Below are 18,659 nucleotides of genomic sequence, written 5' to 3' on the forward strand. Positions count from 1 at the left end.
TGTGAACATGTTTTTATTGAATTTAAAGGGCGTCGAGACTCCATAGCTTTACTTCATTCAGTTCAGTTATGAAAAATTCATTTTAAAAACACCAGACAATTTTGTGTGACATCACTTTTTTAACCTTTCAATGTAGCTCAAAATTTTCCAAAAAGCAGTACTCTTCTAATGTGAACTCTTATATATTTGGAGCTGTTGTACTTTATTCTTTGTACGTGCTTCAGTAAGTGTAAATGGTCTGATAATGGTGTGAATACGGATGAAGCTCTGACATTTCCTGTCATGGAGACCTGACAGTGACTGAGATAAGCCATCATTAATGGACACACACTGAGTCTTTGGTTTGTTTAAGGAGCAACAGTTTTATTTTGAGCTGTGACAAAAAGAAAAAGAAACAGTCGCCTCCTCAGAGTCTTTATGTTCACGTTCAGGATTAAAGTGCAGAATTGTTTTCACAGCTTGTGTAAAAAAAAAAATTAAATAAGACAACAGAAGAAATATAATATTAAAATATCAAAACTGGCAATGGAGATCTGGAAAATATAAATATCATACAGAACAAGATGAAATCTAATACAGCATAGTGTCAGCAATGATATTCAGTCCACTTGAATCAGGCTTGCACTTATGATACATTAAAACAAAAGAAAAAGGAAATCGGTTCACGTTTTTTCGAGTCGTTGGCAAGGCTAGCTTACAACAAAGGCACAGCATTGTTCAGAGGTAACGATCCTTTGCAAAGAAGTGCTGCGGAGACATTCTCATCGACGCGTCTAACATGCTCGACATGGCTCCGACAGGAACGGAGACGGAAACAAAGCCACTCACGGACGAACACATCAACCAGGAGGGTCTCAGTTTACAGAAGCATGTGTTGTGTTTTCAGCCTATGTTTATATCAACAGAGGGTGACATGCACTCCGAGTGTCTGTGACGTAAGCTTCGGAAACATTTTACGGCCCTGAGCCAAAAAGTGTTGAGGGGAAGGTGAGAGGTGAGACAGGCCGGGTTGAGTGCTCTATCATCAGCAGTGGTTGCAGCCTCTGGGGGCATCACATGTGAAACCAAGCAAGTCAGAAACAACACAGGACATCTTTCACAAAGGACCAGTCTGTAGGCAGCAAGCAGAGCTGGGACATCACATCCTCCAGGTAGCATAGACCAGGAAACATACTTTCTTGGTAGGTATTCAAGTGGACAATGGAAAATATAATTCATATTTCCCCTGGTGTATAACTAAACTTACAATAAAGCTGCTTCCAGAATTTCACTGGAGATAATCTCCTTTCTCCAGAGGGGCTGAATGAGAGAATGCAAATGTTTGAGTGAGAGGCTCCGGACTTTCTCTGGAGTTTGTCCTGCCAGGCCTCTGGTAAAAAGTCTGGAGAATGTCCGAATGAGCCGATGTGAGAACACAGCAGGAAATCCTCTGGAGGATTCATGGTAAGCAAGTTCATGATATTTCTATCATGTGACAGGCCCAAACTTCAAAAAACTAATATCTCAGGACAAAAAAGCGGTGCCACACACACAGAAGGCACAGACATGTTGCGCCACCCATGACCTGAACACTCCGGCTTCAGATAAAACCGGCTTCTGCCAAAGGTTTTTAAAACCTGATCCATGCTCAAAAATGCATTTTAATAATCAGAAACATCATTTATTAATTCTGATATAATCCGGTTTGCTATCAGGAGGATGAAATTCTCCAGATCCCATTTTTACAGTTGAAAGGCTCTATCAGTGTCTTGCATTCATATGTATATCAACCTGAACTGACATTATTTATTTCCTTATCACAAGTAGCCCAAGAGAGGAAATCAACAAACATGGCTTCAACCAGCCATTTGGTAAGATAGTGCAAATTAAAGTACTCAAATCTGTACAAAAAGATTTCAGTGGTTATATATATATATATTTATATATATGTATAAACAACAAATGCTGTATTTTTGTTCCTCCTTTCCTTTATAGCCTGGGTTTTTCTCACAACTTTTTTTTATCCATTCTTTTTTTTTCTTATTTAAAATCACATCATTTAGAAACAAAAAAAACAAACTTGGTACAGAAGCTGGACAGACCTACAGCGGAGTATCATGCAGCTCGTGAAAACAACAGCAGGAAATTGAAATTGAGATAAAAAGCTTGTTTAGATTAGAGACAGAAATCTTGTGTTAGAAGGTGCAAGAGAGAGATGTGACCAGTGGAAGAGATGATTTCTGAGGAGAGCGCATTATTTATGCAAGCACGCAGACAGATGTAAGGACGCACACACGTATATACAGTGATATTTACAGGTAGCATGTACATGTAAACAAAGGAGGAGAGACAGATGTGTGAACAGACGTGATAAGACAGTACCTTGTGTTGTTATCCGCACACACCTGAACTACTGTGCACGTACATGAGATGAGAGGTAATAATCAACAACAGATCTGTTGCCCTCAAAATCATCACATCACAAATAATCTCAGTTGATCATAAAATGCAGATTTAGTTTTAACCCTTTTCCTACACTAATCCAGTATAATGGGGCCGGTCAAATGTTTAGAAGTATATCTTTGATGGTCGGAAATGACAAAATGCAACATTTACTGAGACGTTTCCTGGTGATAAGATTCCTCATCTCTCAAATGCTCATAAAAGCCTCTAACCTGCCACAGTGGCATTGCCCCTTTAAATGCAGCCCAACCATCCCTCTCCTTTAATGTCAACTGGTCGGCCAGTAAAAATATGGCAATGCAGCGTACGTATATAAAATATGTCTGTACATTTACAATATTTAAAACATTTACAATGTCGCCAGCTATGTACAAGGGTAAAAATGCATGATGTAGTTTAAGTTGCCACTTGAATGTGAAGGAGATGCACTGACAAGCTCTTAAATTTGGGGAGGCAACGTCCCAGATTTGTTATGTGTACCTCAGTGTTTCTTAAGTGCTACACAATAAATGATGGAGAGGAGCAGCAGGTCTGAGGTCAGAGCGACACGATGAACCAGGATCTGACCTGAAGGCATTAATTACAGTCATGCACTCTTCAGTTAGCTTTTTAAAGCTTGAAAGGGTTTTGTTTGACGTGCACAAGTTGGACAACAACATGATCTCAAACTCTTTGTCTTGAGCGACAAGTCAGGCACCTCTCCTTTGCAATTTTCATGAATTCAGTTCTAAGATCCAAACCCAAAAGCAAAATCAAACCAAACGCAGAGAGAAACACCTGCAAACACAGACTGAACCATGTGCTCTGTAGCGAGGAGGCTGAAGTTTCACTTTTTGGACTAACTTATGCACTTGCATACACACACTATGATAACTACAGGTTTTCTTAAAAGGCATGATGTTAATTCTATACGATTCAGGAGTCATGATTTGAAAGTTGGATCTGATTGCATATGACATGCTCCACAAAAGCTTTGGGTGGAGCAGAACCAAGCTATCGCAGTTAATGTCTCTTGATTTGACTGAATGCTTTCCTATGTATGTGTGTGCGTGCATCTCGCACAGGTGGCTTTTCACATCCACATTTTCCCCCTGAGTCATCTGTTAAGCCTGAGCCCGCTGGGTCTACTTCAAACACGGAGGGGTATGTACATGACTCCTCCAGTCACCACACCACCAGCGGCAGGCGGTCGCCACCCCAGTGGCGTTAATTCAACCTTCCCACACCTCCTCTTGTGTTCAGTCCTGCTCCGGCTGTTCAGGGTGGGTGTGCAGGCCGTTTTCGGGGCGCACCATGCTGTGGTTCTCCCAGAAGGCCTTGTGAAGCGTGTCCAGTTCGGACACCAGGGGTAGTCCCATTTCCAAGTGCATCTGAAGGTTGTCCATCCACTCCCCCAGTTTGGAAAAAGCAGGTCTAAGAATATATAAAAAACACAGGATTTTTCATTAATTTTTATTTTGCAGTTATTTTTATATAATCAAACTTACAGTTTACCTAATAACACAAAAAAACATTGATAATTAATTAAAAAATGTAAAATAATTTTTCACTTTGAGAACCACATACAAATTTCCAAGAAAACTATATTGGAATGAGCTTCAGTCAAGAAATGGAAACTATGAGTTTCACACACTCATAGATATCAGTTCCCTAAACATCCCCGATGTTTTTCATCTCCATACATTAACAATTCCAATTGGTGAAATCGTTAAAAAACGCAACCTCCGCACTGCTAAAGAAAGAGAACAAAAATGACTGGATACGCCCCCTGATCCAGATCTGCAGCAAGATTTGATGGATCCCTCCCTGACCCAAACCACATCCTTCCAGCAGGTTTTGTGAGCCCTGAGTTTTTGTTTAATGCTGCGAGCTATTACACAAACAAAAGCATATAAAAACCTAACCTCCTTGGAGGAGGTAATAACACTGAGCTTGGAGTGAGAGGAAAACAAGTTTTTGTCGGGTGAACTGTCCCTTTACACACAGTAACATTTGAGTGTGAATCTATTGTTGATGTCTCACCGTTTGTCTGCATCAAGGTCACAGCACACAGCAGCCAAGGGGAAAAAAGCAGGGGGACAATCTGGGGGACAGAAGTGCTCCAAGAACCCAGACACGTTCAATCCGAAGTCCATCGCCCTGGGGAGGTAGTCCGGATCTGCATTCACCCTGCCAATTATCTGGAGGGGGGAGCAAGAAGATCACAGAGAGAAGGAACAAGTCAAGTTAAAGATGGAAGGATTCAGAGTCCCCTAAAAAAACAGTATACCCTCCAAACTGTAGCTGATCATTCCTGACAGACCACAACTACCGTTTGCCTGCCCATCAGAAGCCACATGAAAACAGCTCTGCTTTCCTGCTCTCTCTAATCCATTCACTATTTTCTTGCTAATGGCATCCATGTGGAGAAGTCCTACTCTGAACCCAAAAAGCGGATGATATGAGGTCGGGCCCAAGGCTTCCACACAGGCTCTGGAAAGCGCCTCCAGAAATATGGAAATTCTTACACATAAAATTAACTGCACACTGTATTCTATTTATTAGAACTTTGCAGAAAAAATAATGTCAAAAAGTATGCTTTTGTGGAACTAGAAGAAGTAGAGCTGTGCTCCAAATTGAATGTGTTCTATCTTGGGTCATGCACTACCCCTCCACAAAGTGTCATGGAAATCAATTCAGTAGATTTTGTGTAATCCTGAAAACAAACAATATAACCTCCTCGGTGGAGGTAATAATGACCTCTCTGAAATCATAACTATCTGCTAGAGAGTGTGCAGGGTCACTCACCTCACAGAGCATGATACCAAAGGAAAAGATGTCTACTCTCTCATCATAGCTCTTTCCTGTGAAGGAGATGGACACATTTTAAAATAGAATTTAGTACAGCAGACAATCAAACACTGCACTACAGTGACAGTCGTTTTCTGTAGATGAATGGGTATAATTGAATGAATCTTTATTGAGGTATAATTGAAAAATCAATGTCGGTGTAGCTCATACCATGGATCATCTCAGGAGCCATCCAGTATGGGTTTCCCACAACCGTATACCTCTTCCTGCGGTCAGGCCTCTTCAGACCCGGCAGTTTACCCTGCGCAAACTCCTCCTGGTGCTTGTCATCGATCATGAGCCGCGCCAGCCCGAAGTCGGCCACCACCACTGTGTTGTTCTACACAAAGGAAATCCAACACGTCATAAAAAATGAATGCTGCAAGTGCACATGCAAGAGATAACAGCTTCAAGGTAACAGAGGCGTTTAAAAAAAGCTTGAAATTTAACCTCCAGCTTCTAACGTATCGCAGAGTAAAATAACTTAGGATGTAAACTGAACATAACAAACTTTGTGTGACACATGTACAATGATCTCTCTGTTTGAGGGGGTAAGCTTGAGGTTAGTTGTGAGCAGCGTGTTTCAAGACTTAAAGCGTCTTATAGCTCCTACTAACAAAGATCCCCTTTATTTCTGTATTTGAACTGCCCCATGACAAGTGCACCATGTTAAATCCTCAAAGAAAACACACTGTATGTGCACAGGTATGTCCACAAACACACACACACAGGAACATACATGCTCTTACCTCTCGGACGAGACAGTTGTGTGAGTTCAGGTCCCGGTGGATTATGTTCATGGAATGCAGATATGTCTGAATAGAAGAGAGGACGGAGAGACAGGCTTTAGTGGTTATCTCAAGGCCGAGGGGAACAATCTTGCCTTGTTTCATTTCAAGTAGCTGCTGTTGTAAATACAATAATCCAGTCACGCACGACACTCATCACTGTGCTCCAGGGAAAACATGAGGGAGTCGTGGTCTAATCCTCGCAAGAATTCATGTCGTAATCTCCACGGAGGAAGATGGAAAATATCGTACACGTTATGAGGAGAAGTGTTGTAGCTCAATAACATGACAGCTAGAGACAAATAAAAGTAAAAATAACAGGATGCATTAATAATATAATATAATGTAAACTACAGCAGTTATATTGCAGCTGTGAATCAGGAGGTAGAGTCATCACTCATCAGAAGTTGGTGGTTTAATCCCTGGCTCCTCCAGTTCACATAATGAAATGTACTGAATCCTGAATTTCCCTTGGTGTGTGTGTGTGTGTGTGTATGTGTGTGTGTCTGTGTGAATGGGTGCATGTAGAGGGAAGCCATTTCGAATGGCCAATAAGACATACACTATTTAAAATATCCATGCACTTCCATCTTTGAACTCACCATCCCAGCAGCTATGTCCTTGGCAAAACTGACCCGCTTGCTCCAGGGAAAGTTGCTGTCCTGTGAGAGGAAAAAAAAAAATGTCAAAAGTGCTGCTGATAAACCATGTAATCTAACTTAAAGATCGTCAAAGTACAATGAGGATCAGATCATTTCCTCAGCCACAACCAGGCCTTCCTCATGCATTTTGAATAGTGAAACAGGAAATAGACAAACTCCTGTTCCAGCAGGTGCACACTCCGTTCTCACCATTTTCTTGATGATTTCCCTCAAGGTGCCTCCTTTTATGTACTCAGCGATGAAGTTGAGTCTCTTGTCTTTGTAGAGGACACCGATGAACTTGAGCACATTGGGGTGCTCCAGGCAACGCATGACCTTCACCTGATGAAACAACACACAGTACTATTACACAACCTCTCTGCAATAAGTCAACATTAGCCAAATCATGGTAGTTTATCTTATAGTCGGAAATCATTTTGCTGGCTCACACTTCACTTCTTAGTATGATTTTGTCTCTGCTCTTTGCAGTTCTGCTTTCTATTCATAAAAGTGATTACCACACCACTGCTGTAAATGTGAACAAAAGTCAGAGTGGAACATTAATGTGAGCAAAATATTTTGAGTTCGGGTAAAATAAAACTTAAAGGGATAGTTTGATATTTTGGGACATGTGCCTTTCAATTTTTCCTGCTGATAGTTAGTTGAGAGGCGGGATACCACTGTTAAAAGATGGATATGGTACAGAGAACAATATGTTGCATATAATGTAACAACCAAATATCTCTATGTGCTCAACTGAGATCAAGTATTTTACTTTGAACTGTGGAATCTGGACAAAACTTTAATTTAGAGGAAGAAAAGTGGATCTGTACGAGGTGACAGTGAGTTTCATGTCCCATTCATTGTGAACTGTGTAATATTCTGCATTACACAGAAATAAAAAGAAATGAAGGAAGGAAGGAAGGAAAGAAATAAAGAAAGAAGGCAAAGCTTGTTTGGCTCTGTCCAAATGTAACACAATCCACCTACCAGCACAACTGGGACTCATAAAGGATGTAATGGATGTTAGTCAGGGTTTTGGTAACCCTTTGACCTTTAAAATCTAAGACCAAGATGTTATATATCTTGTTTGTTAGGATTAAAGGTTAAACCTCACTCCTAACCCCGCAGCCGACCAGGGACTGTCTTTGTGTTAGGTTAAGATAGCTGCTCTCTATAGCTTTCAATTTAGCAAACAGCCGTCAGAGTGGAATCAAGTTTGACAACTTTTCACAGCTACAATGAATCGTTCATCTAACAGCAGCCATGTTATAGAAGCAGTGGGTAAACACACGTGTTACTCATCACATCAATCAGGCTTCTGTTATATTTTAATACAGAGCTTTAATTTAAACATTTGTGTTTACCGACTGTTTCATGACAACATGTCCCTGTGTCTAAAGTCTACTCATGGTTTCAGGTCACTGAGCTTTGTGAGTCTGTAAACATGCAGACTGACTTTTATCAGGTAGAAATACAGCATAATTAAGACTTAATTAAGACACTAAGCCAACAGAATACCAAAGTTACCAGTGAATCAAAAGCTTTGTCTCAGCCTCAGTCCTGTGACTCCACTACACAATTCGTTTTACTGATTTCTCATGTTACTATTTCTCTCTATTCAAACGCATTTCAAAGGCAACAGAGAGAAACTTGGTTCAAAGCTGTGGTTTAATCGGTTACATATGCCGTTCGGAGGGACACCTCATAAAACACTTTCCTCCCTGAAGCTCGGGCTGTGAAGAGGAGGAGGAGACATATCCCCGTTACACACATAAACATGAAATATTACCACTCGAGTCTCGTGATGCCTTTGTCTCAAGCGTTTGCTGCATTCCTGTCTTATTTTCACCAGAGAGGCCGTGAAACACAAGATCACAAGATACTCTGTGACGTGAGATATGGGCCACCTACACAACAAACAGCCTGAGGGAGTCATAATAATCAGGCTTCATTGTGGTTGAGGTTTGTTTAACTTCGTCGTCATCCGCATTAATTACAGAGCAAAGACTCTTTATTATTGTAGCTTAATAGTAAAACTAGAGCCCCCCATGTATATTACATAAACACAACCAGAGGAGAATAAGTTTGTGAACTTCAAACATCCTTAATTAGAAGTTCTTTAACTGCGATACCAAACATCAAATAGGAACGTCTAGACCACTTCAAGAGTAACAATAACTCCAGGCTTCTATGCAAGAGTGAGTCTGTGTTATCTTTTCAGATTAATGGAAGGATGTGATGGAGAGGCGAAGCTTTTGGGGGGTGTTTCTTATTTCATTTTTTTCTGCATTTGTTTGTTTGTCAGCAAGATTTTACAAAAACTACTGGATGGATAACCATGCAACCTGTTGGCAGAATGTGGGATGGGTCAGGAAAGAACCATTTAAATTTGGGTGCAGATCCAAACCAGGGGGCAGATTCAGGAATTGTTTTTCACTTTCTTTAACATTTTGAGATGGGTTGTTTTTCAGTATTTTCCTTGATTTCTCAGAGAATAATTCATGGACGCTGATGAAAAAACCCAGAGGACTGATATTCATTATTGTGTGAAATTAAGTGCACGTCCAAATAAAAATCCAGATCTAGTGAATTTAAATATGGCAGGACAGGTGTGCACTCTACTGAGTCCCATTCCAGTTTCACATATTTTATCTTCATTTATTCAAGAAAGAGAACTGCTCCTGTTTTATTCACTCATGTCCTACATTCATACGAAGCAGCTGCTAATTTTAACCTCTATCACCAGGTCCTTCTCAGGCACAGACACATTTTCCCTCTTTATTTTCTGAGCATAGATTTTTTCAGGCTGGTCCACGTATTTAAACCTGAAACTTTCAAGCAACAAATCTTCTTCACAAATGTTTGGGTTCTTGATCATGATTATACTAATATTATTTGTGGGGTGAAGGCTAACTAATTTCATATTTCTGTTTAGGACACAACATTAATCTTCTTTTGACCCCTAACTACAATAAAGTAGCTCTTACCTCTTTAAGGAATGTTCTCTGTGTCTCGTCATCAAAGCGAATCAACTCCTTCATCACCATCACCTCCCCGGTCTCCTTGTGGGTCACCTACAACGCAATTATGCAACAAATCAAGTTTAGCAAACAGTTGGAAGAAATTATTATTAGTAATATTGTCCATACACATTTGATTGTGACACTGACATTCATTACATTACATTGCATATCATTTAGCTACTTTATGTGAAAATGGGAATTTGTGTTAAATCTACAAACGCCCCAATGCTGCCATCTTCTGGACATCATGATTATAACAACATGAAAACGCTGTATGATGATAAGATGTCAGTGTTTCTTTAACCCCCTCATCTACCTTGATGGCCTGTCCGAAGCAGCCCTTCCCCAGCACCTCTCCGTGGATGAGGTCAGACGGGCGGAAGACACGGTGCAGTCGGTTTGAAACGACGCGGAGGGACTCTGATCGATTGATGTCCTTCCTCTCGGAGATGGGGGATGCTGCATTACTGGAGCCTGGTGATTTATCAATGCTGCAGCTCCGCCTGGAGGGTGAGAGGGGAGACAGGCAGGATGAGAAGAGTAGCAACGAGACAAGGAGAGGAAACAGCAATACTATAGATACTGATGGACAATCTCATTAGGAAACATTCATCGTATTGAGGGTAAAAACGGTAAATGCTGAGAGTATGATGGGAGAAATTATCTTAAATACACTCAAAGTTCTCAAGCTTTAATGTTAATAATATAAGATAAAACTGAAGTTAAAGAAATACAAAACATTTTCCCCGAAATCAAATATTTAATCAGCGAAATCACTTCTTCAGTGAATAGATGTTAGAGATATAGAGGCCGAAATGCATTTTGCTCACATTTAAACATATACATGTGTTTTTAAGGTGTTAAAACACACTTAAGATACTATAAATTGATTCATATATTTTATCACAAGAGGGTAAAAGTCTGTACTTTGACTACATCTCAATAGTGTTTTCTATTGGGCACAACTCTATTGTAAAGTAGAGTAGTTCTATATCTGTTCATGTTTTCTTACTTGATGATGCGGGATCTCAGGTTGCTGATGTCGGGGTTGGGGGGCTGGGTGATGGGCAGGACGGGGCTGGGCCCCTCAGACAAGGGGCTTGACAGGGGCCCGTCCACGTGCTCTTCAGCCCCTGAGGAGCCTCCCTCCAGCCCCTGACTGTGAGGGTCGTGCTCGAGGGTGAGCTGCAGCAGCCGGCTCGTCTCCTGGATCAGCAAGTCGATCTGCAGCAGAGGAGGTGGTTTGGGGATGAGTCAGAATTAGAACAGCAGAGATCTGTTTCATAGCTGAAGAAACGGTCTGATGGATGAAGTAAAGCTTTATAACACTCAGCTTGGATCTGTTTGTAAGTTCAGTGAGATGAAAAATTCACTTCTGCTGCTTGGTGCCTGAAGCTTTAATGAATATTTGATTTCCCTCTTACCACAGAGCACTATTAAGCATTTACAAGTCTGAGCTCAACAATAAACCATTTGAAGACCATAATGAATGAAATTTAAAACATATGGCAAGAACGAATAGGAGGAATATCAGAGTGCACGAATTATTTAAACTTCCCCATAATTTAATAAAAAATGAAGCTTGGTAGAAAGAAATGCCCCCATATCCATAGTCTCCATAGTCTTTCTTCTGTTAATGTTACTTAATATCATTGATAAAGAACTTAAACACACAAAACATTACAAATTGTACATTTCTCTCAAAAATATCTATTCATAATCCTGATTATTCAATTTTAGAATTTTTAAGACAAGGCGGAATCCCTGTAAAGTAGATCATAGAAGATTAAAACATGTTCGTTTCATTATTCATGTAACAAAACTAAAAACATGAACTTGTTTCTTAAAAAGTCAGTTTCTATATGTATCAGCTAGCAGTTCTACTTATTATTGACAGTCACAATTAAAGTTCTTGTTCACAAGATCAAACTACCAGCACAGGATCATGAGAACATTCAATGCACTGTGGTGTCATTTGCATATTTACAATAAAGAATCATAGTTCATTCGCACAGGACCAGTGTGGTGAATACCTCGTCCAGGGGAACATTGTAAATGGGCGTCCCGTTGATTTCAAGGATCCGATCTCCAACATGAATGGAATTCTTCACATCTGGACTGATGCAGTCTGGGTCCACTCTGGATGAAGAAGAAGAGGAACAGATAACAGAGGATAAAACACCTTTCTTGGCTCATTTGAATAACAGAGAATAAATTTTCCTTCCCCTGAATTGCACATTTTATAATTAATCTCATCCGTCTCCATCTTCTATTTTTAGGCCTCCTGTATTCATCATGCACACGCACACACATACACACACACGCACACGCACACGCACACACACACACGCACACAGAGATCAACTCACTGGGATACTCTGATGGTAGGTGCATGTTCAGGGCTGTAGCCGTTGGTCGGGCTCAGTGGCTGATCGATGGCCACAGAGAACCCTCGCCCTCTGCGTCCGTTGCCCTCGGCGGCGGCTGGGATGGACACCAGTGTGACCGTGTGAGGGATTCGTGAGCATGGCGAGTCCGGCAGCGACACCGGGGTGACGATGGTCTGGTAGTAACAGTGACCGCTGCACCCAGAGAGGAAGAGGAGACAAAAGATAAGAGAGGGAAGGATGGAAAGAGATGAGGTTATGAAGTCCAGGAAATAAAAATCCTCGTGAGGTCTCTGACTCGACAACCGTCCATGAAATCATAAGAGGAACTTCAAGTTCTCATTACAAGTGTTTTCACAGCATCACATGTTGTTGACAGGATGTTGCTTGAGCTTTGGATAAACACTGTGCACTCATTGTTCAGACGTCAGACGAGGGTCAGCGTGACTTCTGAAAAGTCGAGATCTGTTCCCAAAAAAATTGGAACACACGTTTCTCATTCATTCATGCGTCATGTCTATCAGAATTTGACGTAATGGCAGAGCCCCTCTCCTGCTCTCACCTGAAAAGACCCAGGCTGCCGACGAATGGAGGTCGTGATCAGACTGAATCACACAGTCATCATCCACCTCACACAAAGACTGTTGTGTCCTTCTGGTCTGTGTTGTGTAGCTTGTTTAATGCTTAACCCTGTTTTTTAAACCCTGAGGCTCAAGACGCTCACAATAAAACCCTACACTGCAGTTCCAGTTGAAAAAAACAGGAACCTGAAACAAACACATAATAAGATCTGCGAGCGACTGATGATTTTCATAATGTTCCTGATGTGAGATTTACTGAAACTGCTGTTTTTCACCTCAGCCAAGGTTGTTTTTTCCTTTCTGTTTGCAGCATTATGCAAAAAATACTGAACCAACTTAATTCAAACTCAGTGGAAAGGTGGAGTGGAAGGGCAGATCCGGCAATTGTTTTGTCACTTTTTTTTAACATTGCGAGACGGAGCATTTTTCACTATTTTGGTTGATTATTTTTTCTACATTTTTGTGAATCTCTCAAAATGTAATGTAGAGAAATTGATGGAAACAAATCAGGCAAATGTACAGTGTTAATATCTATATCAGGTGAATTTGCTGTGGATTCAGAATATGATCTGGATGTATCTGCTCTCAATACATACAGTACATGCAACATGGTGATAAAGTGGCCAATCAGCCTTGGCAGAGGTATGAGCTGCCCTTCTGGTAATCATATTTGTTTAAATCTTGTCCCATGAATAAATAAGGTCATCGGAAAAAACAAAACACGACCAACCATTTCTTCAAGACCGAATGCATCTGTAGCCTTTTTACAGTTTTTCCAGGATTACCAACCCTATCTTTAATACCAGAGATCTAATCTGAAACTACGGACTGGTTTTCTACAGTGCATCTGCCTCCAGCTGCAAACATCTGCATTTTGAGTAGTTTCTAGTATAATTCTAGCTGGAAAATGTAGCCTACAAAATATCAAAAGCAACAAATTTCAAACCATAACTTTAAATACGCCTGATAAAAGTGCGGTTGCCCTGGTTTTCCCACTGTGCCTTGTGTCAGCCGTCCCCACATTTTGTGCTAATGTCGACAATAAGTTCTTTGAAGTCCAAAATAAGCAGCATAAACTTCAGATTCTGTCAGTCAGCGCTAGCTTTGGCTTCTTCTTTGTGGGTTTGGTCGCACTTCAAAGGGATTTCGAGTGGATTAGTTTGTGGCAGAGGAGGGAATTAACACAACTAACTGAAACAAGTAATATAAGTAAGAGGGAAATAAAACACACAAACTAAAGGGTCCCAAACTGCATTGTCATGGCTGCCAGTGGTAAAGCGGCATGAATAAATCATATTATAATTTTGGTTCTGAAAGATTTTGATATTTCAGACTCACCAGTAGAGCTTGGACCTCTCCACCAGAGCGTACGTGTCGCCATCACCGATGAAAGCTCTGCAGTTCAGGCAGGTGAAGCATTCTGGGTGATATTTCTGTTCCCCTGCGACCTGTTAGAAAGAAAACCACAAGCATAAATAGAATGAATAGTGTTCTATTCATTTTCTAGAAACTGGAAACCACAATATTAGAAAGTTGAAGATCTTGTTCTCTGATCCAGAGAGAAAACAGATATCTACAACGGTGATTGTGACGTGACCAGAGCAACAGGCAACATGAGGCTTTGATAAATGGTCAGAGAAGTAGGCCGAGGTCTGGCCGCGGAGGGTAAAGCTGAATTACAAGCTGGGAGATTGAGTTTAGTGCAGCCAGATCCCCCTCCAGGGCTTAGGGCAGTTTTGCCAAAAAGGAGAGGGAATTGAGTTATGGCCAAACAACGAAGGAGGCAATGAGCAGATTAATCAGTGTGGCAGATCGGAGCGTGATGCTGCAGCTGGAGGTTTCACTTCTGGGTGTTCTTCAGACCAGCAGGAGAAAACCGAAGACGAAGATCAACCTCACTGAGCCTCCCACTCACACTGCTGCTCATTAAAACTGTGTCCTCGCTTGTTGTGACTCTGATCGACTAATGCCGCCTCCTTCACATGTCAATATCCGTCCTTTTTAACGCCTTCTGGTAATTATTTGAACGCCCCTTGGATGCAAATGACCCACCGACTCCGCCACCTAATTGACTCTATGATTAAACATGAGCTGCACATTTTTGCTTTGAGAGGCAGAACATTTTGAAGGGAGCTGGGCCCCCTGACAGCACCTCTCAACTGCAATGATCTGCAATGCTAATTCAGTGTACTGAGTCCGGGGAGGGGCAGTGCACGCAGGACAACGCCACAAAGAAGAATCCATTCCATGCAAATAAAAACCAAAGCAAAAACATAGATACTTGCATAAAGACTCCTTAAATTACAATTCAATTGCTTATGTCAAATCCAGTTTCACAATAGTTTCTGCTCACAGTGTATATTCTGTTTGCACTGTAGATACTATTTCCATTTTATTGATACTTTAATATTTCCTTGTGTTTGAATTGCATGTTTATGTATTAATTACTTTTAATAAGTCTAGATAATAAAAGATAAAGTATTTTTTTTTTTTATCAACATGGATACAGACATGAAAAAAACCCATCCACTGCTGCAGCCTTAAAGTAAAATCAAAGCAGAACAGACACGTGGCTCAAATGATCAATACAAGTGAAACCAAATGAGGGCAAAGAGGGAGAAAATGGGAGAATCAAAGAATCAATAAAATCATTGTTTAAAGCCATATGTCTGCTGCTGCCCCACCCTCCTTGGAGAGAAGCAGTAAAACTACGAGTGAACACAAACAGATAAACACATGCCACCGGCCCTTGGGCTGCAGGGAGGAGGACACCGTGCAGGCTTATTAATTAACAGCTTTTTAAGTAATTCGTTGGAGCAGCTCCTTCCAGCTAAACACCAGATAAAGATGCCATCACTTGGCCCAGATACCCAGAGAAGTATACTGTTATTCGTTTGGCTTATTTAAATCCTTCTTTTTTCATTTTTTAGAGAATAAATGACAAAGATTTAGAGCAACAAAAAAATCAGAAATCAGATTAAAAAGGTCTCCTCTTGAATGTTGTTTAATGCTCAAGCTGATCATAAAAGATCGTAGAGCAGGAGGAGAAAACAGAGGCAGAGCGGATGTGTAACGGATGAGAGGCAGGGCAGCTGCACGGCTTAATGGCCATCTTCATTTCTTTATTTATCCTCCAAGCAGCCTCGCAAAAAGGAGGCATTAACAATTACTGTCAGACATCAGCCAGATAGAGGATACGACTCAGAGATAAGAAAAGAAAAGTACCAAAGAAAGAAGAGAGAGACGTGAGCGATAATCTAAGGAGGAAACCAAGAAAAGATTCAGAAATCATTCAAAGGTTAAATACAACATTTTGGTTTTTATGTTGTGAGTTTGGCAGTCGTGTGTGTGTGTGTGTGTGTGTGTGGGTGTGTGTGTGTGTGTGTGTGTGTGTAGAACTTAGGTGTCGCCCTACAAATGTGAAAGACAGGAAAAGGAGGACAGCTGGACGGAGATGAAAAGGGCGTGTGGCTGCTGCACAACCTGACATGCTGGCTGCCATTTGCTCGCCCTGCAACACATCCACACCCCCCACCACACACACACACACACACACCCATCCTCTTTAAAACCACTTCTGACAGGCGACAGCTGCTGCCCTAAAATTTAGGACATGCTTCCTCTCCAAAGTATACAGATAAAGACAGATTGACTGATATGTGATTTCAAAGCATGTGACCGCCTCGCAGCTTTCAGAAGACTCAAGAAACATCCCATCGTGTTAACGCCCCACTTCTTCCGTTTCTCAGCTGCGCTCCACACGGTGGAGTTCACGTGTCCTCAAGCCTCCGAGAGTGTACTTCCATCTTTGTGTGTGAGCTCATCGTGCCCATGACTGCGTGTTAGCCGGTCATGTAGCCTCGTGGCCTCCTCTTCTTCTAGAGGCAAACCAGACTGTGTGCACATGTCTCCCCGGGGGGGAAGGGGAGCGGGTCGATGGGGTGCAAGAGGAAGTGGGTCAAATTGCAGAACAATGCTCCGTTGCCAGGAGTGAAGAGCCTCTTCATCACATTAACTCTACTTACATTAAAGTATTAAAATATGTCTCGTATCCGGATTGTGTCTAGATCTGAATTTAATCTGATTACATTTACACTTAGTTTTATATATGTGTCTCCACTGTCCACACTGAGATCTGATTGAGATCCGATCCTTTCGTCCAGCTCATGTTACGTCCTCCTGTCTTTCTCACAGGTCCCAAAAAACAACAGCACCTATAGATGTTCATTTGTGAAGCTGTGGTTTTGTGTGTGCTTGCTATTTAATTTGTCTCCATCCATGACTGTCTTCAAGAACATTGAGCTGAGGACTGAGGAGAGGACTGTTTGTGTTTCTCGGGGCTGCTGGCTGCAAGCTCCCAGCAGCTGCTTTGGAACAGTCACACGTGGTTTTCTCTCGTAAAGTTGTTATGTGTGGATTGACAATGTAAATGCATTTACACTTAAGTTCGTGGTGGTCACACTGACCACCTCCAGATGTGGTTTGACAGATTAGATCACGATCGTGCATCTTAGGGTGCGATGCATTTGTGCTTTCATGTGGTCAAGCTCTATCTTATTGCAATCTGTATTTGAATTCCAGGTTTAAATGGGGAAATTGTGACTTCAAAAATGAACTAAAGGAAAATGTAGCTTAAGTACAAAACGATGCATTACGTTTTTTGTGACTCAGACATCGAACCGCTTTTACTTGGGACTCCTCAATACAAAGTCTTATCAAATATCACTGTAACATTACCAAATTATATCAATTATCAATTAAAAATAACAGTTTATCCTTTTGTAAATTAGATATAACTGTGTTTTTATTCCTTTTGCATTCATGGAGAAATATTTGAGTTTCAGCGTAACAAGCATAGATGCAGAAAGAGTGGGAAAAATTCGATTACTATTAGCTGATCTTACTTTTTTACTGACATTTTTTTTGCAAAGCATTATGTAATTTGTTGTTTGTTGTGTCAGATTTTAAATTATCTGCCTAACCTTGTGGGCATAACCTGCTACCAGCACTAACAACGTTCACTCATTCAGCCCTGTAGTACACTCATCATTAAGATCATAGAAAAAAAGAGAAAAGATTGAATTTAAGAGTTAAAACTAATGCTTCCATTATTTAACATAACAAACTCCCAAGGTATACTTGAAGCAATATAGAACTAGCAGTGATGGTCAGCCTCTGAGACTGTTGACCGAGCCTGTCAGGTTCCTTTAGGTTTATTTGTTTTTAAAGATTTATACGTGTGACCTTAAGTTGGGCTGCAGAATGTGAAGAGACCCTTTTAAGGCATCTGGAGGAATTTATGACACTAATGCTGTGTGACACTAAACAGTTGAGAAACATGTTGGTGGGTTTCTCGACCATTCCTTCAGGCCAGTCGCCCACTTTTCCTGAGATGGGGTCTGAGTATTAAAACCTCCGGACATTAGAATTAGTTTGTACAAAATGTCAGAGATGTCAGACGTCTGAAATCTGTAAAAATATTCATAAAGGCAACATTTTGTTGAATAGGGAACTGCTACTTATTTGTTGCTCTTTATATTGGTTATTTTTCAAACACAGTAATTTAGTTACACACTTTCAAAACATTACATGATTTCAAAATGATTTCTTTAAGCATCCAGTTCTGTTGCCATTTTGATCAAAATAAATTTTTATTCAATATAGATTTTACCCCTCCGACGTCACAGCTCCCAGCCTCCAAATTGTAAATACTTTTTTTAAGCTTTGTATGATATGTAGTTATGTTTTTGGAAGATATTTGATGAGCATTTTATAGAGCTTATTGTTGGGAGTCCTATCCGTAAAGAGATTTGTTAACTTTTTAGAATGAATTGACAGTGCATGCTCCTATGTGTAAAACACACATAGGATGGAAGTTGATATAAAACATTATGCATAAGGTTTACAGAATCCACATAGCATGAGTGTTGAAACATGTGTATTTATACTCAGGAGGACCTCATCA

The 18,659-nt window shown here is 40.8% G+C and overlaps 1 protein-coding gene across 2 annotated transcripts in view; it reads right to left on the bottom strand.

The window, feature by feature from the left end:
• Positions 1-346: 346 nt before the first annotated feature.
• The window catches only part of limk1a (LIM domain kinase 1a), a 52,920-nt gene continuing 34,607 nt past the window's right edge, over positions 347-18,659 (bottom strand). For both annotated transcript variants that reach the window (XM_061073588.1, XM_061073590.1), the window contains 13 exons: positions 14,033-14,142; positions 12,096-12,308; positions 11,760-11,865; positions 10,739-10,950; positions 10,043-10,229; positions 9,691-9,777; positions 6,911-7,042; positions 6,662-6,721; positions 6,021-6,086; positions 5,443-5,611; positions 5,230-5,285; positions 4,465-4,622; positions 347-3,855 (listed from right to left, as the gene is read on the bottom strand). In XM_061073588.1, coding sequence (XP_060929571.1) covers positions 3,681-3,855; positions 4,465-4,622; positions 5,230-5,285; positions 5,443-5,611; positions 6,021-6,086; positions 6,662-6,721; positions 6,911-7,042; positions 9,691-9,777; positions 10,043-10,229; positions 10,739-10,950; positions 11,760-11,865; positions 12,096-12,308; positions 14,033-14,142 — 1,731 coding nt within the window. In that variant the 3' untranslated portion in view covers positions 347-3,680. The remainder of the gene's footprint in view (positions 3,856-4,464; positions 4,623-5,229; positions 5,286-5,442; positions 5,612-6,020; positions 6,087-6,661; positions 6,722-6,910; positions 7,043-9,690; positions 9,778-10,042; positions 10,230-10,738; positions 10,951-11,759; positions 11,866-12,095; positions 12,309-14,032; positions 14,143-18,659) is intronic.

Source organism: Limanda limanda, chromosome 6, assembly GCF_963576545.1.
Source record: "Limanda limanda chromosome 6, fLimLim1.1, whole genome shotgun sequence".
Classification (NCBI taxonomy): domain Eukaryota; kingdom Metazoa; phylum Chordata; class Actinopteri; order Pleuronectiformes; family Pleuronectidae; genus Limanda; species Limanda limanda.